This window comes from Macaca mulatta, chromosome 13, assembly GCF_049350105.2.
Source record: "Macaca mulatta isolate MMU2019108-1 chromosome 13, T2T-MMU8v2.0, whole genome shotgun sequence".
NCBI classification, from domain to species: domain Eukaryota; kingdom Metazoa; phylum Chordata; class Mammalia; order Primates; family Cercopithecidae; genus Macaca; species Macaca mulatta.
The window spans coordinates 39,428,841-39,452,057 of NC_133418.1; the positions used below are offsets into that span (position 1 = coordinate 39,428,841).

Genomic DNA, 23,217 nt, shown 5'->3' on the forward strand with positions numbered 1-23,217 from the left:
AGATGCTTCATCCACTTATTCTTCTGCTGTCCCTTCTAGCTGAAGGTAACACAACTGACCCACTCTTCTGATTTCAGTTTTTTTTTTTTTTTTCTAGTAGCAGTGATCAATTTACAGGGATCCATCCATACCTCTTCGCCCATACCTGTGGTCATTGGCAAAGTCTGATGGACTGCTGGCTGGCACTGTGGCCATACAAGAGATGAGACTAGGCCAGGTGTGGTGCTTCACACCTATAATCTCAGCACTTTGTAAAGCTGAGGCAGGAGTATCATTTGAGCCCAGGAGTTCAAGACCAGCCTGGATGACACATGAGACCCTATCTCTACAAAAATTTTAAAAATTATTCAGGTGTAGTCCCAGCTACTTGGGAGGCTGAGGTAGGAGGATCACTTAAGCCCAGAGGTTGAGGCTGCAGTAAGCCCTGTTTATGTCACTGCACTCCAGTCTGGGTGACAGAGTGAGACTCTGCCTCAAGACAAAAAACAAAAAGAGATGAGGCTAATTGACTGTGTATATGAATTGGATGGACTCATAATTCTACTTTGCTACAACTCAGAGAGCCAACAACTAAAAACAATTCTTTTTTTTTTTTTTTTTTTTTTGAAACGGAGTCTCGCTGTGTCTCCCAGGCTGGAGTGCAGTGGCGTGATCTCGGCTCACTGCAAGCTCCGCCTCCCGGGTTCACGCCATTCTCCCGCCTCAGCCTCCCAAGTAGCTGAGACTACAGGCGCCCGCCACCACGCCCGGCTAGTTTTTTTAATTTTTAGTAGAGACGGGGTTTCACCATGTTAGCCAAGATAGTCTCGATCTCCTGACCTCGTGATCCACCCGCCTCGGCCTCCCAAAGTGCTGGGATTACAGGCTTGAGCCACCGCGCCCGGCCTAAAAACAATTCTTTAGGCAGTTATCATGATTAACAAACACCAAGAGGACCATCAGGGATGTAGCAGAGACTGAACGGTGGGAGGTGCTTAACAAGGTAATTCATCTCTTGTTCATTTCATTGGGCAGAGTTTTCACTTCCTGGTACTCAGCTCTCAAGACATTCCACCAGGCATGAGAGCTGGTTTTCTGTTTCCAATATCCCGTAGCTACAGATCCATTTCCAAGCTTCATACCCACCCTGCCTGTCTTTCCTCTGCCGACACCCACCTGGCTGCTGGTCCTTACCAACCCAAGAACAGCCTATCTTTTCCTGGCTCCTCACTTCTTTCCCATGTCATCTAGGTAATATGTTCCCTTAGGAAACTGTCTGCTTTACCCCAGATCTTTAACATAAATCAAGACATGGCTAATATATAAAAATAACCGGCTGGGCATGGTGGCTCACACCTGTAATCCCAGTACTTGGGAGGCTGAGGCGGGCAGATCACCTGAGGTCAGGAGTTCAAGACCCGCCTGACCAACATGAAGAAACTCCATCTCTACTAAAAAAAGAAAGAAAGAAAAAAAAATACAAAATTAGCCGGGCGTGGTGACGCATGCCTGTAATCCCAGCTACTCGGGAGGCTGAGGCAGAAGAAACACTTGAACCCAGGAGGCAGAGGTTGCGATGAGCCAAGATCACTCTATTGCATTCCAGCCTGGACAACAAGAGTGAAACTCGGTCTCAAAACAAAACAAAACAAAAAATTACAACATTTTAAGATGCTCTGATCTGTATACTGCTCACAGGTTCTTTCCTCAACTTTAATGAATAACTTCAAAGACTGAAAAAAAAATACTTTATCATTTTAAGGAAATGAAAAACATCATGGTCCTCAGCGCAACACTAAAATTAATAAAAAAAATTAATCTTCTATAAACAAAGACATTAGGAAGAGCATTCTACTTTTAACTTTTATGAATATATGCAGTTAGGGAATGCTTCGAGTCCATATTCATAAAAGTAGCCCCACAGCAATATTTATAAGGTGATTTTTTTTTCTTTTTTTAAAGACAGTTTCGCTCTTGTTGCCCAGGCTGGAGTGCAATGGGCCATCTCAGCTCACTGCAACCTCCACCTCCTGGGTTCAAGAGATTCTCCTGTCTCAGCCTCCCAAGTAGCTGGGATTACAGGCACCTGCCACCACGTCTGGCTATTTTTTTGTATTTTTGGTAGAGACAGGGTTTCACTATGTTGGCCAGGCTGGTCTCAAAATCCTGACCTCAGGTGATCTACCCATCTTGGCCTCCCGAAGTGCTGGGATTACAGGCATGAGCCACACGCCCAGCCCATCAAGTGATTTAAAAAACATTATTTCTATGGTAATTCAATGACATCTTAGCCTTCACTAAAAACTTTTGGAAATTCTAGTTTAAAAAACAGAAAACACATGGCCAGGCGTGGTGGCTCACGCCTGTATCCCAGCACTTTGGGAGGCTGAGGCAGGTGGATCACCTGAGGTCGGGAGTTCGAGACCAGCCTGACCAATATGGAGAAACCCCGTCTCTATAAAAATACAAAATTAGCCAGGCATGGTGGTGCATGCCTGTAATCCCAGATACTCAGGAGGCTGAGGCAGGAGAATCGCTTGAACCCAGGAGGTGGAGGTTGCGGAGAGCTGAGATTGCGCCATTGTACTCCAGCCTGGGCAACAAGAGCGAAACTCCACCTCAAAAAACAAACACAAATTAGCCAGGCATGGTGGTACATGCCTGTAATTGCAGCTACTTGGGAGGCTGAGGCAGGAGAATTGCTTGAACCTGGGAGACGGAGGTTGCAGTAAGCCGAGATCATGCCACTGCACTCCAGCCTGGACGACAAAGTGAGACTCTGTCTCAAAAAAACTCAAAAACCAAAAAACAAAAAACCTAGGCAAATATATATCATAGATCTCATAAAGCTGATATTTTGAAAAGTAAGTTATGATGCGGGGATTTCTTTTAAAAAGGTTGCAAAGCTTAATATGAAGGGATCTGTTTAGATATTTCACATCATAAGTTTCATAAGCTCCTACTGTGAAAAAGTTACCATCTTACAAGATTGCTGCTGAGGCTGGGTGCAGTGGCTCATGCCTGTAATCCCAGCACTTTGGGATGCTGAGGTGGGTGGATCACCTGAGGTTGGGAGTTCAAGACCAGCCTGACCAACATGGAGAAACCCATATCTACTAAAAATACAAAATTAGCTGGGTAAGGTGGCGTATGCCTGTAATCCTAGCTACTCAGGAGGTTGAGGCAGGAGAATTACTTGAACCCAGGAGGCGTAGATTGCGGTGAGTCGAGATCGCACCATTGCACTCCAGCCTGGGGAACAAGAGTAAGGAGAAAAAAAAAAAAAAAAGATTGCTGCTAATACATCTTAAAATCCTCAGACCAAAAGGAAATTCTTCCAAATTAAGTTCCCAATTTGAAAGAAGAACATGTAGTCATGTTTTGCTACATTTTAACTTAAACATGAATGTAAAAATACGGGAAAATGAGCTCCAAAATGAACTTTAAATGAAATCATGAAATCAAAGACCCCAGAAATTAAAATGTGATTCGTTTTTCCATAAATTTACATTCTTATACATTCTCCATTGAAAGTCAAGGTAAATATAATTTACGATTGAAACTGAAAAAGTTGCTGGGCATGGCAGCTCACACCTATAATCCCAGCACTCTTGAGAGCTGAAGTGGGAGAATCACTTGAGCCCAGGAGTTTGAGACCAGCCTAGGCAATAGTGGAAGATCCAGTCTCTGCAAAAAAGAAAAAAAAAATAGCCGGGTGTGGGGTGCACACCTGTGGTCCCACCTGCTTCGGAGGCTGAAGTGGGAGGACTGTTTGAGCCTGGGAGGTCAATGCTGCAGCGGGCTGTGCTCGCGTGCAGCATGGGCAACAGAGACCTCTGTCTCAAAAACAGAAAACCAACTGAAAAAGGCTTAAAAATGTCATAATATTTTAATAGATTATAGTTAAAGTAAAGTAAGTTATAAGAAGATCTGATGGTAAGGATCTTATCAGTGGGAGTCCATTTACATTTCTACAGGGAGGCAAAAGGCACTGCATTAAAATCACATGCTAATTACCCATGTTGGCTCTGCAGTCCCCAAATTCTAAAACCAAATTATTTCTGTCTATATGTGTGTTTCAGTGGCAGATAACATGTTTTGAGAAGAGAAAATTAAGGCTGGGAGCAATGGCTCACACCTGTAATCCCAACACTATGGGAGGCTGAGATAGGAGGATCACTTGAGCCTGGGAGGTGGAGGCTGCAGTGAGCCAAGATCCCACCAATGTACTCTATTCTAGCCTGGGCAACAGAGAGAGACTCCGTCTCAAAAAAAAAAAAAAAAAAAAAAAGAGAGAGCGAGAGAAAATTAGAATCTACTAAGAAAAAAGTGGTACAACTTTCAAAAAGTTGGAGCTGCCATTCTGCAAAATATACATATTTCAAAACATCACGTTATACACAAGAAACATATACAATTTTTGCCAATTAAAAAATAAAAACAAAAAAAAGTTGGGACTAACTAGATTAATGGCTTACGTAGTCTTGTATTTTACATTTTAAAAATAAATAGTATCAGATACTTCTGAGAGCAGCACAACAACACGACCACCTGCTCATTTATCCACTATGATTTTTACATATGAAAATCTTCAAAAAGCTAGGGAAATTATAAATCAGATAAAGATAAGGACTCTATTTTAAATCTTTTTTTTTTTTTTTTTTTTTTTTAAGTGATAGGGTCTCTCAGCCTCCCAAGTACCTGGGACTACCTGTGCACATCACTGCAACCGGCTTGAAATCTCAAACAACTTTACCCAAAATCAAAAGTGGCCCAGAAAGAGTTAAGAAGGTGCTGGGTGCAGTGGCTCACACTGGTAATCTCAGCACTTTAGGAGGCCGAGGTGGGTGGGTCACTTGTGATCAGGAGTTCGAGACCAGCCTGGCCAACATGGTGAAACCCTGTCTCCACTAAAAATAGAAAAATTAGCCAGGCGCAGTGGCAGGCACCTATAATCCCAGTTACTTGGGAGACTGAGGCAAGAGAATCACTCGAACCCGGGAGGCAGAGGTTGTAGTGAGACAAGATCACACCACTGCATTCCAGCTTGGGCGACAGAGCGAGACTCTGTCTTAAAAAAAAAAAAAAAAAAAAAAGTTAAGAAGGCACTCAAGAAAAAAGTGCTAGAATCACAGTAGAGTACCTCTCTGAAATTTGACAAAATTAGTAAGAGAAAAGTTGGTAATGACTTTGTCATCAATGTTTACCCCTTCCTTATGCCATGTTTCACACTGCACTGTGGAAGTTAGATAAAAAATGCATCTTCCTCGCCAGACTTAAGGTAAGGAGCTGCATCTCATTCACTTAGCCCCACATTCCTTGGAACCTAGCAGACTGCCTTACACATAGTAGTGACTGAAAGGTTGAATGATTTAAGGCGACACGTGTACCGAGATCCAGGTAATCAACGAGGCTCTAATCTATTCAAGAACAGTCATAATTTCATTTTAGCTAATAAGCAGTGAGCAATTTGATAAGTTGCTTTTTTTATTTGGAAAGCTTTAAAAGTAGATTTTAAGCTCTGAATAACATACATTTTAAATGTATTTGAAAGTATGGCAGTGACACATTTTAAAAAATACATCAAGATAAAAAATGATTGGGTTCACTGTGAACTAGACAGTGTTGGTAGGGTGAACATAAAGTGACTGGGCACTAAAGTCTACAAAATGTTAACATGACAAGAACACCACAAAGTGAGTTAAAAGTGGCCCTGGAATTCTCCCTGGAAAAGTAGTAACGGGCAAACAGGAAAAATATAGAGTACTGCCATCTCCATTAAGGGTCTGGAGGGTGGGGAGCCTGTTGCCCACTCGTGAGGAACAATTATTTCCATTCCACATGGTGCTGCTGAAAAGTGACGTACAGAGGAGCTGGTTCAGTCTGTGAACTCATTTCCCATCACCCAAAGGAAATGATGGAACACCAAGCCGACTGGGCCCCTTCTAGACTCTTGACAGTTCAAGCTCTATCAACTCTCTAAAGCGCCAGTCTAGGGCAGAGGTAAGGTAAGGCAAACTACAGCCCTCAGGCCAAATCCAACCACCACCATTTTTTTTGTTTGTTTGTTTTGGAGACGGAGTCTCACTCTGTCGCCCAGGCTGGAGTGCAGTGGCATGACCTCAGCTCACTGCAACCTCCGCCTCCTGGGTTCAAGCAATTCTCTGCCTCAGCCTCCTGAGTAGCTGGAAGTACAGGCGCCTACCACCACACCCAGCTAATTATTGTATTTTTAGTAGAGACAGGGTTTCACCATTTTGGCCAGGCTGGTCTTGAACTCCTGACCTCAGGTGATCCACCCGCCTCGGCCTCCCAAAGTGTTGGGATTACAGGCGTGATCCACCGCGCCCGGCCCACCACCAGCTTTTATACAGCCCGAAAGTTAAGAATGGTTATTTGTATTTTTGAATGCTGGGGGTGTCAAATGACAAATCATATTTCATGATACATGAAAATTATACAAAATTCGGCCAGGCGTGGTGGCTCACACATGTAATCCCAGCACGTTGGGAGGCCGAGGCAGGTGGATCACAAGGTCAGGAGTTTGAGACCACCCTGGCCAACATGGTGAAATCCCATGTCTACTAAACAAAACACAAAAATTAGCCAGGCGCAGTGGTGGGTGCCTGTAATCCCAGCTACTTGGGAGGCTGAGGCAGGAGAATCACTTGAACCCAGGAGGGGGAGGATGTAGTGAGCCAAGATCACGCCACTGCACTCTAGCCTGGGCAACAAAGCAAGACTCTGTCTCAAAAAAAAAAAAATTGTATGAAATTAAAATGTCAGTGTCCACAAATAAAGTTTTAATTGGAACAAAGCCATGCTAATTCAATTACATGTTGTCTACAGTTGCTTTCGTACTATTATAGCTCGCTAAGCCTGCAATGTTTGCTACCTGGCCCTTTACAGAAGCAGCATGCTGACCCCTGGACTAGAGCATTTCTCTATGCTCCTGGTTGCACTGCCTTTCTCAGAGGCACTGCTTCACAAGGTTCAGCCTTCAAGCCTGACAGGTGTCCATCTCAGGACTGTGTTGTCCAAAGTTACATTAGTAAAATAATAGGATTTAGTGTAATTCATTAGGGTGGGTACAAAGACAAAGAAACATATTACTTGCACACACAAGGCCCTGAAAAGGAAGCACCAGGCAAGTACAACATGATAGGCTTGTTCAAACCTTTTACCAGACTATTACATCCAACTTGGGGTCACACTACTGAAATGAGAGTGTGAAAGGAAATGAGAACTACAGAGAATTTGGAGGTGGACAGATGACTGAGAGAGCAAAAATCACACCACTAAAGAAATACTGAGGCCAGGTGCGGTGGCTCACACCTGTAATTCCAGCACTTTGGGAGGCCAAGGCAGGTGCATCACCTGAGGTCAGGAATTTGAGACCAGCCTGACCAACATGGTGAAACCCCGTCTCCACTAAAAATACAAAAATTAGATGGGCGTGGTGGCGGGCGCCTGTAATCCCAGCTACTTGGGAGGCTGAGGCAGGAGAATGGCTAGAACCCGGGAGGCAGAGGTTGCAGTGAGCCGAGATGGCGCCACTGCACTCCAACCTGGTGACAGAGCAAGACTCCATCAAAAAAAAGAAAGAAAGAAATGCTGAAAGAAAGAAATGCTGAAAGAAATGGGATTCGTTGGCCCAAAAAAGGGAAAGGTAAGAAAAGAACAGCAAGGTTGCCATACCCTGTATTTGCTGATAAGTCAAAGTCGTACTGATGACAATAATGACAGTCTGAACTAATATTCCACAAAACATATATCTAATGAGTTAAGTGTGATTCATGAGACTGCTATTCCTGTCTCAGACCATAAACTAGATCACTGAAAGATAATCACTTATCAAATATTGTACTGTAAGTCTTCAACAGATGTATTTAGGTATGGTCCTTTTTCATTAGGTATGTTCTATTTTCTGACATTAACGTAAGTTACTAGGAAAGGTGTGCTACTAGTGTGCTGAGGTTCAGTAATATTCAAGTAACTAAAAGGTAACAGAAGTTTCATAACCACACACCTTTGCACAGGACCAAATGGGGGGAAATGGGCTTAAATTACAGAATGTATGTTACATTCAAGAATGTTCCAAATATGAGATTTTAATTACTCCAACAGAGCATGGGGGGTGAAGGAATTTTCTTCCCAGGACACTTCAATTAGAATGCTTCTCTGGAACTATCTGTGTGCTTTCTTAGACCAAGGAGAATGAGTCTGAAACACTCTTCCATGGCTGTGATTCTGTAACTTTAACTCTCCCAGTTTTTAAGCGTTAAGAAAGCCTGCAGCCATTGCTCACTTTTGTTTTGTCTTGAAAGTGGTCAGTGTACACAGGACTACAGTTTAAGATAAACTTTAATATCCCAAATTGAAATCTGATTATAACTTTAATTACAAGTTCTTAAAATTACAGAGATAAGGATACATTTCCATGAAGCAGCCAAAGTGGGAAAAGAGGCACAGCTTCCCACTTATGTGTTCCTTTCTACGAGGCTAGGTACCTCATTATTTCAAAATGTTCAACACTTGAACACAGTAAGTACTCAGTAAATGCTTTGCGAAGAAAATAGAGTATATTTCATATTAGTTTTGTAACTTTTAAAATACAGAATCGTTGAACACAGAATGTTGAGTCAATTTCAACGCTGTAATTAGTAATGCGAATTTTGAAACTTGTTCTAAATACAATTTTAATCAATCTGAGTTTTTCAGCCTTAAAATTCTAAGGTCTGTATTTCCCAAAGAATATCTTTCCCACAGTGCGAAGCACACACTAAACTGACTCACTAAACTTTCTCCACTCCTACATCACCTATACAGGATTTTAAAATCGTGAGTACACAAACTTTCAAGCCACTTCTACAATCTTGTATTAACCTTAACAGGGCAAACTTTCCGCCAAGACTCTTAACACTTTTTATCCAAAAACCTGTAGTAGTGAAACAAAGAAAACACAACCCCCTCCTCCTTTTCTAAACCATATGGCAGTAAATTAAAGTTAACTTATTTCTTACCAGCTCAAAGCCTCGACCCTAAACATTTGTCTCTTTGTGCCCTGGGACTGGGCTTAGAGCAGTCTGCTTATTTGCAACTGTACTCCAATCGTGTTTTTAAATCGCATAACAAGGTCCAAAACGACCCCCGACCATGAATAGACCTCACCATCGTCATTTTCCAAAACCTTGTCTGGTACGCAGCACATGCCGGCGAGGGCACCGGGGCCGGCGGGGAGCGAGCCCTGCTCTGCCTGGGTGACTGAGCAGGGAGTTTGCTTGCTGCGGCGGGGTCGGATCCACCCCGGGAACTTGGTTACCCGAGCCCAGGGACGCGCCGAGGCCTAGCCGCGAGGCTGGGGCGGGCTCCAGGCGGCGAGGGCTTCCCGTCCCCTGGCCGCAGAGCCTTCCCGCCAGCCCCGCGGTCGCCCGCAGGCGGGGACACTCGCCGTCGTCTCCCGGCGACCGGACGCGCCTGCCGGGTCCCGGACCGGCTCTTTTGCCTCCTGCTGCCGCCCGCGGCCCGGCTCTGCGACCACACCGGGCTCTTCCGGGGCGACGGGAGCGCTAGGCCGCGCTGGGGCCCGCGGCTCCTGAACCGGCCGGGCGGGCCTCGGCGTCCGGTATCAGTCCCGAGGGCCGAGCTCCCGCCGGTAACGGGCCCCGCCGCCTCCCCTCCCCCCCCGCCCCATGACAGTGCAAACCCTCCGGCCGCCCGGGCCGCCCCGCCTCCAGCACCAGGCCCAGCTAAGGGCCGCGGCCGTGGCGGCAGCGGCGCCGCGGCTCTCCGCCCTCGCTCGCTCACTCCCGGGTCCAGCGCCTCGGGCCCGGCTCGGGCTCGGCCAAAGTCTCCGCCGCTTCCTGGCCGCCCTCTGCCGCGCCGGGCCCGGGCGGGGTAGGCCGAGGCCCGGGCGGTGCGGGTGGGGGCGGGGGCTCCTCTCACCTTCATGTCGGGACATCCTAGTTCAGACGGTGGCGGCGCGGCCCCTCCCGGGCTCCGGCTGCAGTGTCCCCCGCGGGGTCCCGGCGCTGCCCGCGCCGGCCGGCCGACTCCCACTCGACTCCCGGGCTCGGCCGCGGGGGCGGGGTGGGCAAGGGAGCGCTCCCGCGGCGGCGGCGGCGGCGGCGGGGAGGCGGCGCGGGGCGGGAATGGGGCCGGGCCTGGTCGGGGCTGAGCTCCTCCAGGAGGCGGGTCCGACGCCGCGGCTCCGCCGGCGCCCGCCGTGACTCCGGTCACTCTCGGGCCTGCCGGCTCCCGGCAGCGGCGCGGCGCTCCGCAAATCCCGCTCCTCCCCTCCCCCGGCCCACCCCCCGCCCCTCTCCCCCGGCTCCCGGCCGCCGCCGCCTCCTCCTCTTCCTCCTCCTCCGCCTCCTTCCGCCGCCCGCACGCCAGCCCCGCCTCTCGCTGCCCTCGCCGGGCCCAGCCGCCCGGAGGCCCCGCGGCCGGCGGTCGTGACGGGGGCGGCGCGGCGACGGCGGCTCGGGGCGCGGCGCTTGCCCGCGCTAGCCAGCAGGCCGCGATCGGGCGCCCGTGCCCAGCCTCTGCCTGGCCGCCGCCGCCGCCGCCGCGCCGCGCGTAGGGAGGAAGAGGAAATGCCCGGCGCCGGCTCCCGCTGCTCACCCGCGCGGCCTGAGGGGCGCCCGCCAGCCTCGCCGCCCCTAGCCCCGCCTGGGGCGGGCCTAGGCCGGGCTATAGGGGCCAAGGTCTTGGACTGGGCCGGCCGCGGGAGGTGGGTGCTTCTCGGCGCCGAGCTGCGATTCGGAGGTGCTCCTGTCCCCAGGTGCATGGCTTCCGGACCGGCCGCGGGCAGAGAGCTCCGGCCCCACGGAGAGGCCGCGGACCGTCTGGGGACTTGTGTTTATGTGTATTTTAAGCCATCAGCCCAGAAGGGAAAGGCGACTGACCCCCGGTCGTCGCCGGTGTTCCCCGGCCGTGTTACTGGCGGTCGGGAGGGAAGCCAGGAGGCTGCCAGGATCCGAGGCCGACTCCTTGCGAACCATCTCCGTTAAAGACTCCGCGCCGGGCAGCCCGGGAGTCCGGCGGTACCCGCGCAAACTTTGTCCCAGCGCCTTGGCTCACCGTGAATGCCCTGCCTTGAAAACTTGAGTTTTTTGTTTCCTGCAAATTGTCTGCTTTTCCCATTTTATCTGTGTTTTCCATTTTTACCTTCTTATTGTCAACTTTGTTTTCAGGCATTATTAATTCGACAGATCTTTGTACTGCCCCTTACCACGTGTCGGTGGTAGCGTGGTTTGGTGGAAATAGATCGCGCTTTGAAGACAGATCGGCCATGGATTTTGGCTCTGATACCCTCTGTGTAACGTGGACGAGCTACAAGGCCTGCTGAGCCTCCATTTGTCTGGTTTTTGTGGTTGTTTTAATTTATGTTTTTCCATTTGAAGTTGTGGTTTTTGCATAAAATTGAACTGTTAGCCGGCGAAGTCAACTGAAATTGGAATCTAGGGTACTGCTTGCTTTGGGGTTACTCTTATACTGTTCACCATTCACTGTGTGACCTCTTAACCTCTCTGTGCCCTGACTTCTCTATCTTTAAAATGGACGTAACAGCAGATATATAATAATAAGAGGTTTGGAGGTTAAGTGCTAAAATGCATATAAAATACCTATCACAGGACACAGTAAAAAGATTGTTACCGTATTTCATTGAATCTGGTTTTAAGACACTTTCTGATTTTAAAGAAACTAAAAGCTCATCTTAAAGTCCAGGAAGTAGGTTTTGGGTCACTCAGAACTCCCGAGGGACTGTATTTGGTAGTAACTAGTGTTAAACTGTAGTTTAAATGAGGACTTTGTCACCAGAGATAATTTCATTGCCTATATGGAACTTCTGCACAAATTTATTCCATTTCTCTTGTAGAAAGAGGTCCAACCTGGCTGTAAATGGGTTGTGGTGGAGTAGAAAGAAGGGTATTAAGTAAAGCTAGTTAACGTCTATTGAATGCTTATCCTGTGTCGATGCCTTTCTGAGCATTTTACGGTGTTGGCATATGTGATCCTGGGTATCAGGAGCCTCAGTTTCTTGGGCTGTAAAAGTGGGGACAACAACGCTGATCCCATTGTCTCCTGATGGGTAAGTGATGTCTATAAATAAATTGTATAGAGATTAAGGCATTATCAGTACTATAGTCTGATAAAATGGTGGAACAGATAGGAAAGCCTACTACAGTACTGAACTGCAAGAGGGAATAAGAGTAAATATAGAGATTTCATTTGCTTGGGTTTTGCAAACGGTTAGCTAACTAAACAGATAACTTTGTTTTTGATAGTTACTTCGTTGTTTTCAGTCAGATAAGAGTAAGGAAAGAGAGTAACTAAACCATTCTCAGAAATATTATGGTTATTTGGGGTTTTCATGACCTTCATTCAGTTAGAGGTCAGGCTGTTCAATTTAAAACAACCTTTTGCTTGCTGCCCTGCCATGTGGGAAATTTCATTCCAAAAAAAAGGATTAATTTCCAGCCTGGGCGAAACCCCATCTCTACAGAAAATAAAAAAATTAGCGGCCAGGAGCGGTGGCTCCTACCTGTAATCCCGGCACTTTGGGAGGCTGAGGCAGGTGGATCACGAGGTCAGGAGTTCAAAATCAGCCTGGTCAAGATGGTGAAACCCCATCTCTACTAAATATACAAAAGTTAGCCGGGTGTGGTGGCGGGTGCATGTAATCCTAGCTACTTGGGAGGCTGAGGCAGAGAATTGCTTGAACCTGGGAACGTATCAGCCTGGGTGACAGTGAGACTCCGTCTCAAAAAAAAAAAAAAAAATTAGCAAGGTGTGGTGGCATCTGCCTTTGGTCCCAACTACTCTGGAGGCTGAGGTGGGAGGATTGCTTGAGCCCAGGAGGTCTAGGCTGCAGTGAGCCGTGATTGCACCACAATATCCTAGTCTGAGTGACAGTGTGACACTCTGTCTCAAAAAAGAAAAGATCAAGAAGGATTAATTTAAATCCTTATACCAAAGTGTCTACCAAATGATTTCTGTTCCACTCCAGAAATGTTTTCCTCCATTCCCTTCCTCTCTCTGCACCCCCCTGAGTTCTCCTTTCTTCTGTGGACAACTGTAACTAACGCATGTTTTTGCTAGGCTAACCCTTCTTTCATACTATGGCCCAGTTATGTTTTTTCAAATAAGCTAATGGATGTAAGCACTAGTGAAATCTGAATAAGGTCTGTAGTCTACTTGATAGTATTGTACCAATGTCAGTTTCCTGGCTTTTGATATTTCTCCATAGCTTTATAAGATGTTCCCATTGGAGAAAGTGTACCTGGGCCCTCTTTGCAACTACCTATGGGTATATGATTATTTCAAAGTAAAAAAGTATAGGGACAGAAATTAGATCAGTGGTTGCTGGCAACTGCAGCTGGGGAAGGGTGGACTGACCACACTTTTTGAGATGATGAGAATATTCTATATCTTGATTGTGGTATTTACTTGACTGGATGAATCTATGGATCTGTCAAAACTCAGAACTATAGACCTAAAAGGGTGTTTTTGGTTTTTTTTTTTTGAGACGAAGTCTCTCTGTTATCCCCCAGGCTGGAATGCAATGGCAGGGTCTCGGCTCATTGCAACCTCTGCTTCCCGGGTTCAAGTGATTCTCCTGCCTCAGCCTCCCGAGTACCTGGGATCACAGGTATGTACCACCACGCCCGGCTAATTTTTTGTATTTTAAGTAGAGACGGGATTTCACCATGTTGGCCAGGCTCGTCTCGAACTCCTGACCTCAGGTGATCCATCCACCTCGGCCTTCCAAAGTGCTGGGATTACAGGCGTGAGCCACTGCACCCAGCCAAAGGGTGGTTTTTACTTCTATGTAAATTATACTTCGGTAAACCTGACTTAAAATAAGGAAAGCAAGCTCTTGGCCAGGTGTGGTGGCTCACGCCTGTAATCCCAGCACTTTGGGAGGCCAAGATGGGCGGATCACGAGGTCAGGAGATCGAGACCATCCTGGCTAAATGGTGAAACCCCGTCTCTACTAAAAATACAAAAAAATTAGCCGGACTTGGTGGTGGGTACCTGTAGTCCCAGCTACATGGCAGGCTGAGGCAGGAGAATGGCGTGAACCTGGGAGGTGGAGCTTGCAGTGAGCCGAGATTGCGTCCAGGCCTGGGCAACAGAGCAAGACTCCCAATCAAAAAAAAGAAAAGCAAGCTCTTATCACCCCAGCCTCCTGAGGCTAATAGGATGAAATGTAACTTTAAGGCCAACGTGCTTTTCCAGCATACGGACTCTTCCTCCTGCCAGTGTACTCTGGGCTTCCTTATACTATATTAATTCCTGCCCTTGCGCCTTTGTGCATTATCTTCCTTCTCCTTAGATGGAGCATAGGAAAGTAAAGTCAAATTCGGGTTCCTTGTACTCCTGTAAGCCTTCCCTGCCTCTCTTAGGCACACCAGTAATTTCCTAACTTCCTCCTCTGTTCGCTCATGTCGTGCTGTAATTTCTAATTTGTTTTCATCTTTTTTCTCAACTAGACTCCTCAAAGGCTGTGACCACATTGTTCTTTGTCTCTGGGATCCAGTAGTGTTGAATGAGTGAGTGAATGAATGATTTATTTATTTATGTATTTATTTATTTATTTATTTTTGAGATAGAGCCTCTCTCTGTCACACAGGCTGGAGTGCAGTGGAGCAATCTCGGCTTACTGCAACCTCCGCCTCCTGGGTTCAAGTGATTGTCCTGCCTCAGCTTCCTGAGTAGCTGGGACTACAGGAGGGTGCCATGAGGCCTGACTACTTTTTGTATTTTTAGTAGAGACGGGGTTTCATCATGTGGCCCAGCCAAGCTGGTCTCAAACTGCTGGCCTCAGGTGATCTGCCCGCCTCAGCCTCCCAAAGTCCTGGGATTACAGCCATGAGCCACCACCGCGCAGGGCTGTGAATGATTTAGAGCTGAAAGAAAAAGTAATGGTTCTCAAAGTGTGGTCCAAGGTCCCCAAGAGGTGAGGTGAGTTGCTAGGATTTTCACGCTTTAGGCAAACAGGAAACAGCACATCCTAACAGATTGAATGCAGAAGAAGAGAATCTAGCTGTCTTCATTTAAGCCAAACATTAAAGAGATCTGCAAAACAATATCGTACTTCCACATTTTTTGGGAAAAAAATAGTTATTTTTCTTTAAAACGTGTTATATTTCTGGTTAGTGGATTTATTACTGTTTTCAAGTGACTGTTTGTTTGTTTGTTTTTTTTGAGATAGTCTCCCTCTGCCGCCCAGGCTGGAGTACAATGGCGCCGTCTGGGCTCACTATAACCTCTGCCTCCTGGGTTCAAGCAAGTCTGCCTCAGCCTCCCAAGTAGCTGAGATTACAGGCCCCTGCCACCACGACTGGCTAATTTTTTTTTTTTTTTTTTTTTTTGAGACGGAGTCTGGCTCTGTCGCCCAGGCTGGAGTACAGTGGCCGGATCTCAGCTCACTGCAAGCTCCGCCTCCCGGGTTCACGCCATTCTCCTGCCTCAGCCTCCCGCGTAGCTGGGACTACAGGCGCCCGCCACCTCGCCCGGCTAATTTTTTTTTGTATTTTTTAGTAGAGACGGGGTTTCACTGGGTTATCCAGGATGGTCTCGATCTCCTGACCTCATGATCCGCCCGTCTCGGCCTCCCAAAGTGCTGGGATTACAGGCTTGAGCCACCGCGCCCGGCCTTTTTTTTTTTTTTTTTTTTGACTGGCTAATTTTTTTGCATTTTTAGTAGAGACGGGGTTTTGCCATGTTAGCCAGACTGATCTCAAACTCCTGACCCACCTTAGCTTCCCAGAGTGTCAGGATTACAGGCGTGAGCCACTGCACCCAGCTGACTACGTATTTTAAAAATATTTTCTCAGTTTTCTAATATGAAAAATATTGACAGATAAATTTTTTTTTAAAAGTTCTTAGGGCTGGGCACGGTAGCTCACGCCTGTAATCCCAGCACTTTGGGAGGCCGAGGTGGGCAGATCAGGAGCAGGAGTTCAAGACTAGCCTGACCAACATGGTGTAACCCCATCTCTACTAAATATACAAAAAAAAAAAAAATTAGCTGGGTGTGGTGGCGCGCACCTGTAATCCCCGCTACTCAGGAGACAGGCGGGAGAATTGCTTGAATCTGGAAGGTGGAGGTTGCAGGGAGCTGAGATCGCACCACTGCACTCCAGTCTGGGTGACAGAGCAAGACTCTGTCTCAAAAAAAAAAAAAGGTTCTTTGGTGTCTGTGACAATTTTTAAGAATGTAAAAGGATTTTGAGACCAAAAAATTTAAGAATCTGTGCCTTAGAGACTATTAACAACCCCCTCATTGTTGAAATGAGAAATGATAATGATGCTGACATTTAAGTAGTGCTCTGGTACATGTGGCAGGCCTTTTTATAAGCACTTTACTTGAGGGTACTATTATGTCTTCATGTTACTGATAAGGCAAGTGAGGCACAGAGAGGTTAAATTGACTTGCCCAAGGCCATGTTGCTAATCACTGCTGGAGCCACAATTTGAGGCCCTGATATTGACTACAGTTTTCTGCCACTTCCATGAGGTCTGGAAAGGGTCAGAAGGCCCATGCCATCTGGTTACTTCACCAGCTCTCTGTTGTCTACCAATCTCACAGTCACTATGCAGGAGTCACTGAGGCCTCAGTTCTGCTTTGCAGTCTTCATCCCAAATTCTGCCACCCTGAATGTTTTCAAGCAAGGCCTTACAATTGGCTATACAAGGCTTTGATTTTTTTCAAATCTATGTCCACTTCCATTTCAACCACACATTCCTCTCTTGTGACCATGCTCGAAACTCCAATCATCTGTCTTATTGTAACTTCCTATTTTTCAGTTTTCTTACTCTCTACCACTAAACCATTTTTTTTTTTTTTTAAATATACAGTGTCTTGCTGTGTCACCCAGACTGGAGTGCAGTGGTGCATCATGGTTCACTGCAACCTTGAATTCCTGGGCTCAAGCAATCATCTGTATTTCTCAGCGGACACTGAGTAGCTGGGACTACAGGCATGCCCCACACTGCACCCAGCTCATTTTCTTATTTTTTGTAGAGACAAGGGTCTCGCTTTGTTGCCTAGGCTAGCCTTGAACTCCTGGCTTTAAGTGATTCTTCCACCTCAGCCTCCCAAAGTGCTGGAATTAATAGGTGTGAGCCGCCACGCCTGGCCTAATCCTTGATGTTTGCACTTGCTGTTATGGTATGTGTGTGTTTGTTTTTCTGAGACAGAGTCTTACTCTGTTGCCCAGGCTGGAGTGCAGTGGCGTGATCTCAGCTCACTGCAACCTCCGCCTCCTGGGTTCAAGTGATTCTCCTGCCTCAGCCTCCCAAGTAGCTGGGAATACAGGCGCTTGCCACCATGCCTGGCTAATTTTCATATTTTTAGTAGAGACAGGGTTTCACCATGTTGGCCAGGCTGGTCTTGAACTCCCGACCTCAAGTGATCCATCTGCCTTGGCCTCTCAAAAGTGCTGGGATTACAGGTGTGAGCCACCATGCCCGGCCATTTTTTCTTTTGTTTTTTCCCTTTTTAACTGCATTCTCTACCTGACCCAACTGGTGCCCTGTGGTCAACTCAGACTTCTCATTCATGCCCTCAACTCCTTAAACCCCTCATCCTCAAACTCTACCAGCTTTGCAAGCTTCCAAGCCTGAATTGCCTGACTCAGTTTATCCCTATGTATATCTGTTTGGGGTGTAGAATATAGCAACTAAAAATGATAGAAGTGTACAGATTGTGGCTGTTATAAATCTAGGGCATTCAACTACAGTTGGACCTCAGTGCCATTGAGCAATCTTTGTCTGTGGTCAGAACCCTCTACTATAAACATTCACCACTTGGTTCCAACTGCTTACTTACCGACGTGCCTAATAGATAACCTCACCTTCTAAATCACAGAGGGAGGAAAGTTCAAAATGCAGGAACTTTCACTTCCTACTGTGAGCCTCCAAGGGAATGTGTACATCTGCATCCTGCTGCCTCGTGCATGGAGATATCCTTTCTGTTCAGCCCTTCCTCTGTTATGATCCCACTTCATCCCATCTCTGGGATCTTACTCCTTCAGCCACCTGCTTGGCATCTGTACTTTCAGCTGCTCAGCCTCAACTGGTCCGTTTTTTGGCCCTCAGCCAAAAAACACCCCTTCAACCCTGTACTCCCTCTGGTTATTACCCTATTGTTTCTCTCCATGGACAATCTTCTTGAAAGAATTGTCACTCCCCTTCCTCAGCTTAGAAACTGGTTTATCTGATTGCCTGATTTTTGGTGCTGTTGGTCACCTTCTCATTTTCTGGGATACCACTTTCATCATCTTCCCTTTCATGTCTTTGCTCTTTTTGTATCCCCTATTGGATTGAGCAAAGTCACCAACCTAGTCAAGTCACCCCCACCCCGCAAGATGAAACACAGTGGTCATCCTAGACTCTTTCCTCCCATTTATCTTCCAGAGCCAATTGCCAAATCCTGTGATGTTTACCCATTAAACATCTGTCAAATCAATCCCTTTCTCTTTATTCCCATGGCCAACAAACCATTTCAGGCTGCTACCATCTCTTCTTGAGATGTGGCGTGATCTTGGCTCCTCACTAACAATCATACTCCGTTATGTGGTCTTTTGTACTGCCCTGAGCAATAATGATGCTGAAGGCCACCCCCCACAAGAGAAGTCTATGCCAGAGAACAAGAGTGACCAGAAGAGGCTCTGCTCACAGAAGTCAGAGAAGCAGTCTTCAGGCAGGGAGACCATTGGCGTCCACCCAGCAGAGATACCTCATGAGATAGATTGAAGTGTGGCCCCTGGATTTCAGAAATGGATGTCATCTGTCCATGGAGGAGTAGGGTCAGAAGCTGCATTGCAGTAGGCTGAAGGGAGTCCTTGGAAGCCTGGAAACTGACAGTAGCTATAGGTGACTTCTAGAAGATGAGCTGAAATAAGAATATGAAACAAATTCAACCACTAGGAATCAAATAAATCCAAATTAAAAGGAGACACCATTTCACCTCTTAAATTGGCAGAAAAATAATTTTAATAATACTTGATAATGAGGGTGTCAAGAAAGGAACATGACTTGTTACAAGCATTCCAAATGGGATTTTATGGTAGGTTTCAAGAGCCATAGATTTTTGCCCATTCTTTGCCACAGCAGTCCCGGCTCAACTCAGCCTATTTAGGTAATTACTGATACATGCAAAGATTTTAGACACAAGGATGTTTGTCACAGTGTTCTTTTTAATATTTAAAATTGAAAATCTATAAATTATTGTCTATCCAAACCAAAAGCAGCAACTAAAAATGGGTAATGAACTAGAAATATACTTATGATATGTTTTTAGCAAAAAAAGCAGGTTATAAAACATTCTTTTCTAAATTGTGTATGTACAGCCTGATGTCATTATTGTTTTTGTTTTTTGAGACTGGGACTTGCTCTGTCACCCAGGCTGGAGGACAGTGGCATGATCATGGCTCACTGCAACCTTGACCTCCCAGGCTCAAGCGATCCTCCCACCCTCAGTCTCCTGAGTAGCTGAGACTACAGGCATGCACCACCACGCCCAGCTAATTTTAAGATTTTTTTTTTTTTTTTAGAGATGAGGTCTTGCTATGTTGCTTATACTGGTCTCAAATTCCTGGCATCAAATGATCTTCCCACCTCAGCCTCCCAAAGTGCTGGGGTTACAGGCGTGAGCCATGGCACCTGTCCTCATTTTTTATTTTTAATAAAACACATAAAGATTGGATGGATACCAGAGTCAATATGGTTATGGGTGTATAATATGGATGATTTGTGTTACTTTTGTGTTACCTAGGTTTGTTATCTGGTGTATTGCATGATGCTGAGGTTTGGGGTATGAATGATTATGTCACTCAGGTACTAAGCATTGTACCCAGAAGGTAGGTTTTTAGCCCTTGTCTCCCTCCCTCTCTCCTCCATCTAGTAGTCCCCAATAAATACGTATTTATTGAGTCTTCTGGGTCCACTGAGGACACAATGAAGAAAAAGAAAACCATGTCCCCATCCTGGAGGTATTTACATTCTGGTGACAAAATTAATTGAAGCAGTTACGATTGATGTTTTGAGAGCTTATGATAAGGTGTGAAGGCCTTTTTCTCCTTTTAGTTTTGAAATTTTCTGTAATTAACATACACTGGTTTCATAGCCCTTTTATTTCTTTTTTCTTTCTTTAAAGAAGGTTGGCAGAGGCCGGGCGCGGTGGCTCACACCTGTAATCCCAGCACTTTGGGAGGCTGAGGCGGATGGATCACTTGAGGTCAGGAGTTCAAGACCAGCCTGGCCAACATGCGAAACCCCATCTCTACTAAAAATACAAAAATTAACCAGGCGTCATGGCGCACTCCTGTAATCCTGGCTACTTGGGTGGCTGAGGCAGGAGGATCACTTGAGCCCAGGAGCTGGAGGTTGCAGTGAGCCAAACCATGCCACTGCACTCAACAGAGCAAGACTCCATCTCAAAAAAAAAGCTTGTAAGAGAAATAAATGAGAAATAAAAGGTGGTAAGTGGGACTGGGCATGGTGGCTCATGGCTATAATCCCAGCACTTTGGGAGGCCGAGGCAGGCGGATCACCTGAGGTCGGGAGTTCGAGACCAGCCTGACCAACATGGAGAAACCCCGTCTCTACTAAAAATACAAAAGTAGCCAAGCATGGTGGCTCATGCCTGTGATCTCAGCTACTTGGGAGGCTGAGGCAGGAGAATCGCTTGAACCCAGGAGGCGGAGGTTGCTGTGTGCCGAGATTGCATCATTGCATTCCAGCCTGGGCAACAAGAGTGAAACTCCATCTCAAAAAAAAAAAAAAAAAAAAAAGAGATGGTAAGTGGGGGCCCCAGAGTGAAGGGAAGTGTTTTTGGTTTTAGGAATAGGAGAGTCTAGTGTGTTTAGAGGTTTAGGGGAAGGATCCAGGAGAGGTGGCAGAGAACTGAAGGGTGTATGTGTGTGTGGAGCAGGGAGGTGGGGTTGGTGAGAGTGGGAGATGGAGGGGAGAAGGAGCTTAGATGAGTTTAGCTTCCACCAGGAGCAGGATACCTCTTCCTCTGCTGGTGCTATAGAAACGGTTGCCAATGGGCCCAACGTGGTGGCTTATGCCTGTAATCCCAGCACTTTGGGAGCCCGAGTGGGCTTATCACGAGGTCAGGAGTTTGAGACCAGCCTGGCCAGTATGGTGAAACCCTGTTTCTACTAAGAAAATACAAAAATTGGCCAGTCATGGTGGCTCACACCTGTAATCCCAGCACTTTGGGAGGCCGAGGCGGGTGGATCAGGAGTTCAAGACCAGCCTGACTAAGATGGTGAAACCCCATCTCTACTAAAAATACAAAAATTAACTGGGCATGGTGGCTCATGCCTGTAGTCCCAGCTACTCAGGAGGCTGAGGCAGGAGAATTGCTTGAACCCGGGAGGCAGAGGTTGCAGTGAGCCGAGATCGCACCACTGCACTCCAGCCTGGGCAAGAGTGAGACTCTGTCTCAAAAGAAAAAGTTGCTAGTGGAGATAAAGGTGTCCATTTGGGTAGGTCAGGAAGCTGTGGTATTCATGCTTCATGGCCTTCATTGTCTTAGAGTGTAGGGTAAAATCATGCCATTTTTTGCCTCTGTGCCTCATAAGTTTGTATTCCTTCCTCCTCTAAAAATCAGCTGTAAGAGCTGGATGTGCTGTAAGGGCTGGATGTGGTGGCACATGCCTGTAGTTCCAGCTACTTGGGAAGCTGAGGCGGGAGGACCACTTGAGCCTGGGAGATTGAGGCTGCAGTGAGCTATGATTGTGCCACTGCTCTCCAGAGTGGGTGACAGCAACACCTTGTCTCTTGAAAAAAAAAAAAAAAAAATCAGCTGCAGACCCCTGCCTTTGTGAACCTTTTCTTGAAGGAAAGTGTGTGGGTTGGGGCCACTTCCAGTGGAATCACCGGGAGGGGAGTAGAGGGAGGAAGGAATGCGCTCAGAATAAATATTCAATGTCCCTGAGCATTCCTAGATCCACCGGATCAGGATCTCTGAAGGCTGGGACTCAAAAGATTGGCATTTGAAAGAACACCCGTGGGGATCCTGATGGTGCAATAAAGTTGGAGAACCACCTCACTAAGTGCTCCCAATTCCTTTTACAATTCTCTATTATTGCAATTAATCCTTTCACTTCCCCCACTGGGCTGCCTTTGGGCGGGAGTAGGTGTGTTTATTTACATACTTCTAGCACAGCCCTGCAGTTGGCTATCATAGTGGGCTTTGGGTGCTCATTTGTGAAATGAATGAATGATGTGTACAAAACTGGAACCCAAGTGTCCTGATTCCCAGACTTATAATTTGCCCTATCACATTTTATCTCTGGAAGCTGCTGAATTCCTCATGAAGGCATTTCCTGCTCCAACTGTGCCTAAAACTCATATGCCAATTTAAAAACCACAAATCCCCATAGAAAGATTCTCTGAAGAAGGAGACGGTATGGGGGATTGGTTGCTCTAAGGAAGGTTAGAAAATGAGGTCACCTGAAAGTGAAGGGAGTGGGATGTACACAAAGTGGATGAGCAAGCCCTTGGAGCAGGTCTGTTCCAAGTGTGTCACCAAGGTCTCCCCAAAAACCGCCAAGGAGTTAGAAACATACTGTAGAAAAGATCCCTGGAATGTAACACTTAAGAAGCTGGATGCTCAGGAGGTAATGAGTCATAGAATGCTTGTGTGTGGACTGCATGGAATCCAGAAAAGGGGAAGCCATAGGTTAGAAATTATAGCATCTCAGCCGGGTGCAGGGCTCACGCCTGTAACCCTAGCACTTTGGGAGGCAGGTGGGTGGATCACCTGAGGTCAGGAGTTTGAGACCAGTCTGGCCAACATGACTTCGCTGTCTCTACTGAAAATAGAAAAATTAACCAGCGTGGTGGCAGGTGCCTATAATCCCAGCTAGTCAGGAGGCTGAGGCAGGAGAATCGCTTGAACCCAGGCGGGGTGGAAGTTGCAGTGAGCCGAGATCGTGCCACTTCATTCCAGCCTGGGCGAAAAAGCAAAACTCTGTCTCAAAAAAAAAAAAAAAAAAAAGAAACTCGAATTTATAGAGTTGTAATATCCAAAGATAAATATGCTCTGATACTACTGGCTAGTGCAGTTAATTTAGAAAGAACTGGTCCAAAAGAATGCGAATTCATCTTAGGAGAAATGGGTGTTTCCGCTAAGAACAGCTCATCCCTTTTCTTTAATCATTCAGTAACTCTTTATAGAGTTCCTCCAATGTGTCAGGGGCTGTATTCACT

The 23,217-nt window shown here is 46.6% G+C and overlaps 2 protein-coding genes across 2 annotated transcripts in view; both read right to left on the minus strand.

Annotated features, from left to right (window-relative positions):
* Positions 1-9,767, minus strand: part of KCMF1 (potassium channel modulatory factor 1) — an 85,159-nt gene extending 75,392 nt beyond the window's left edge. The window contains exon 1 of the mRNA XM_015112755.3: positions 9,151-9,767. Coding sequence (XP_014968241.1) covers positions 9,151-9,190 — 40 coding nt within the window. The 5' untranslated portion in view covers positions 9,191-9,767. The remainder of the gene's footprint in view (positions 1-9,150) is intronic.
* LOC144333724 (uncharacterized) overlaps positions 1-12,918 on the minus strand; it is a 42,316-nt gene extending 29,398 nt beyond the window's left edge. The window contains exon 1 of the mRNA XM_077959156.1: positions 9,925-12,918. Coding sequence (XP_077815282.1) covers positions 9,947-10,768 — 822 coding nt within the window. The 5' untranslated portion in view covers positions 10,769-12,918 and the 3' untranslated portion in view covers positions 9,925-9,946. The remainder of the gene's footprint in view (positions 1-9,924) is intronic.
* Positions 12,919-23,217: the final 10,299 nt, after the last annotated feature.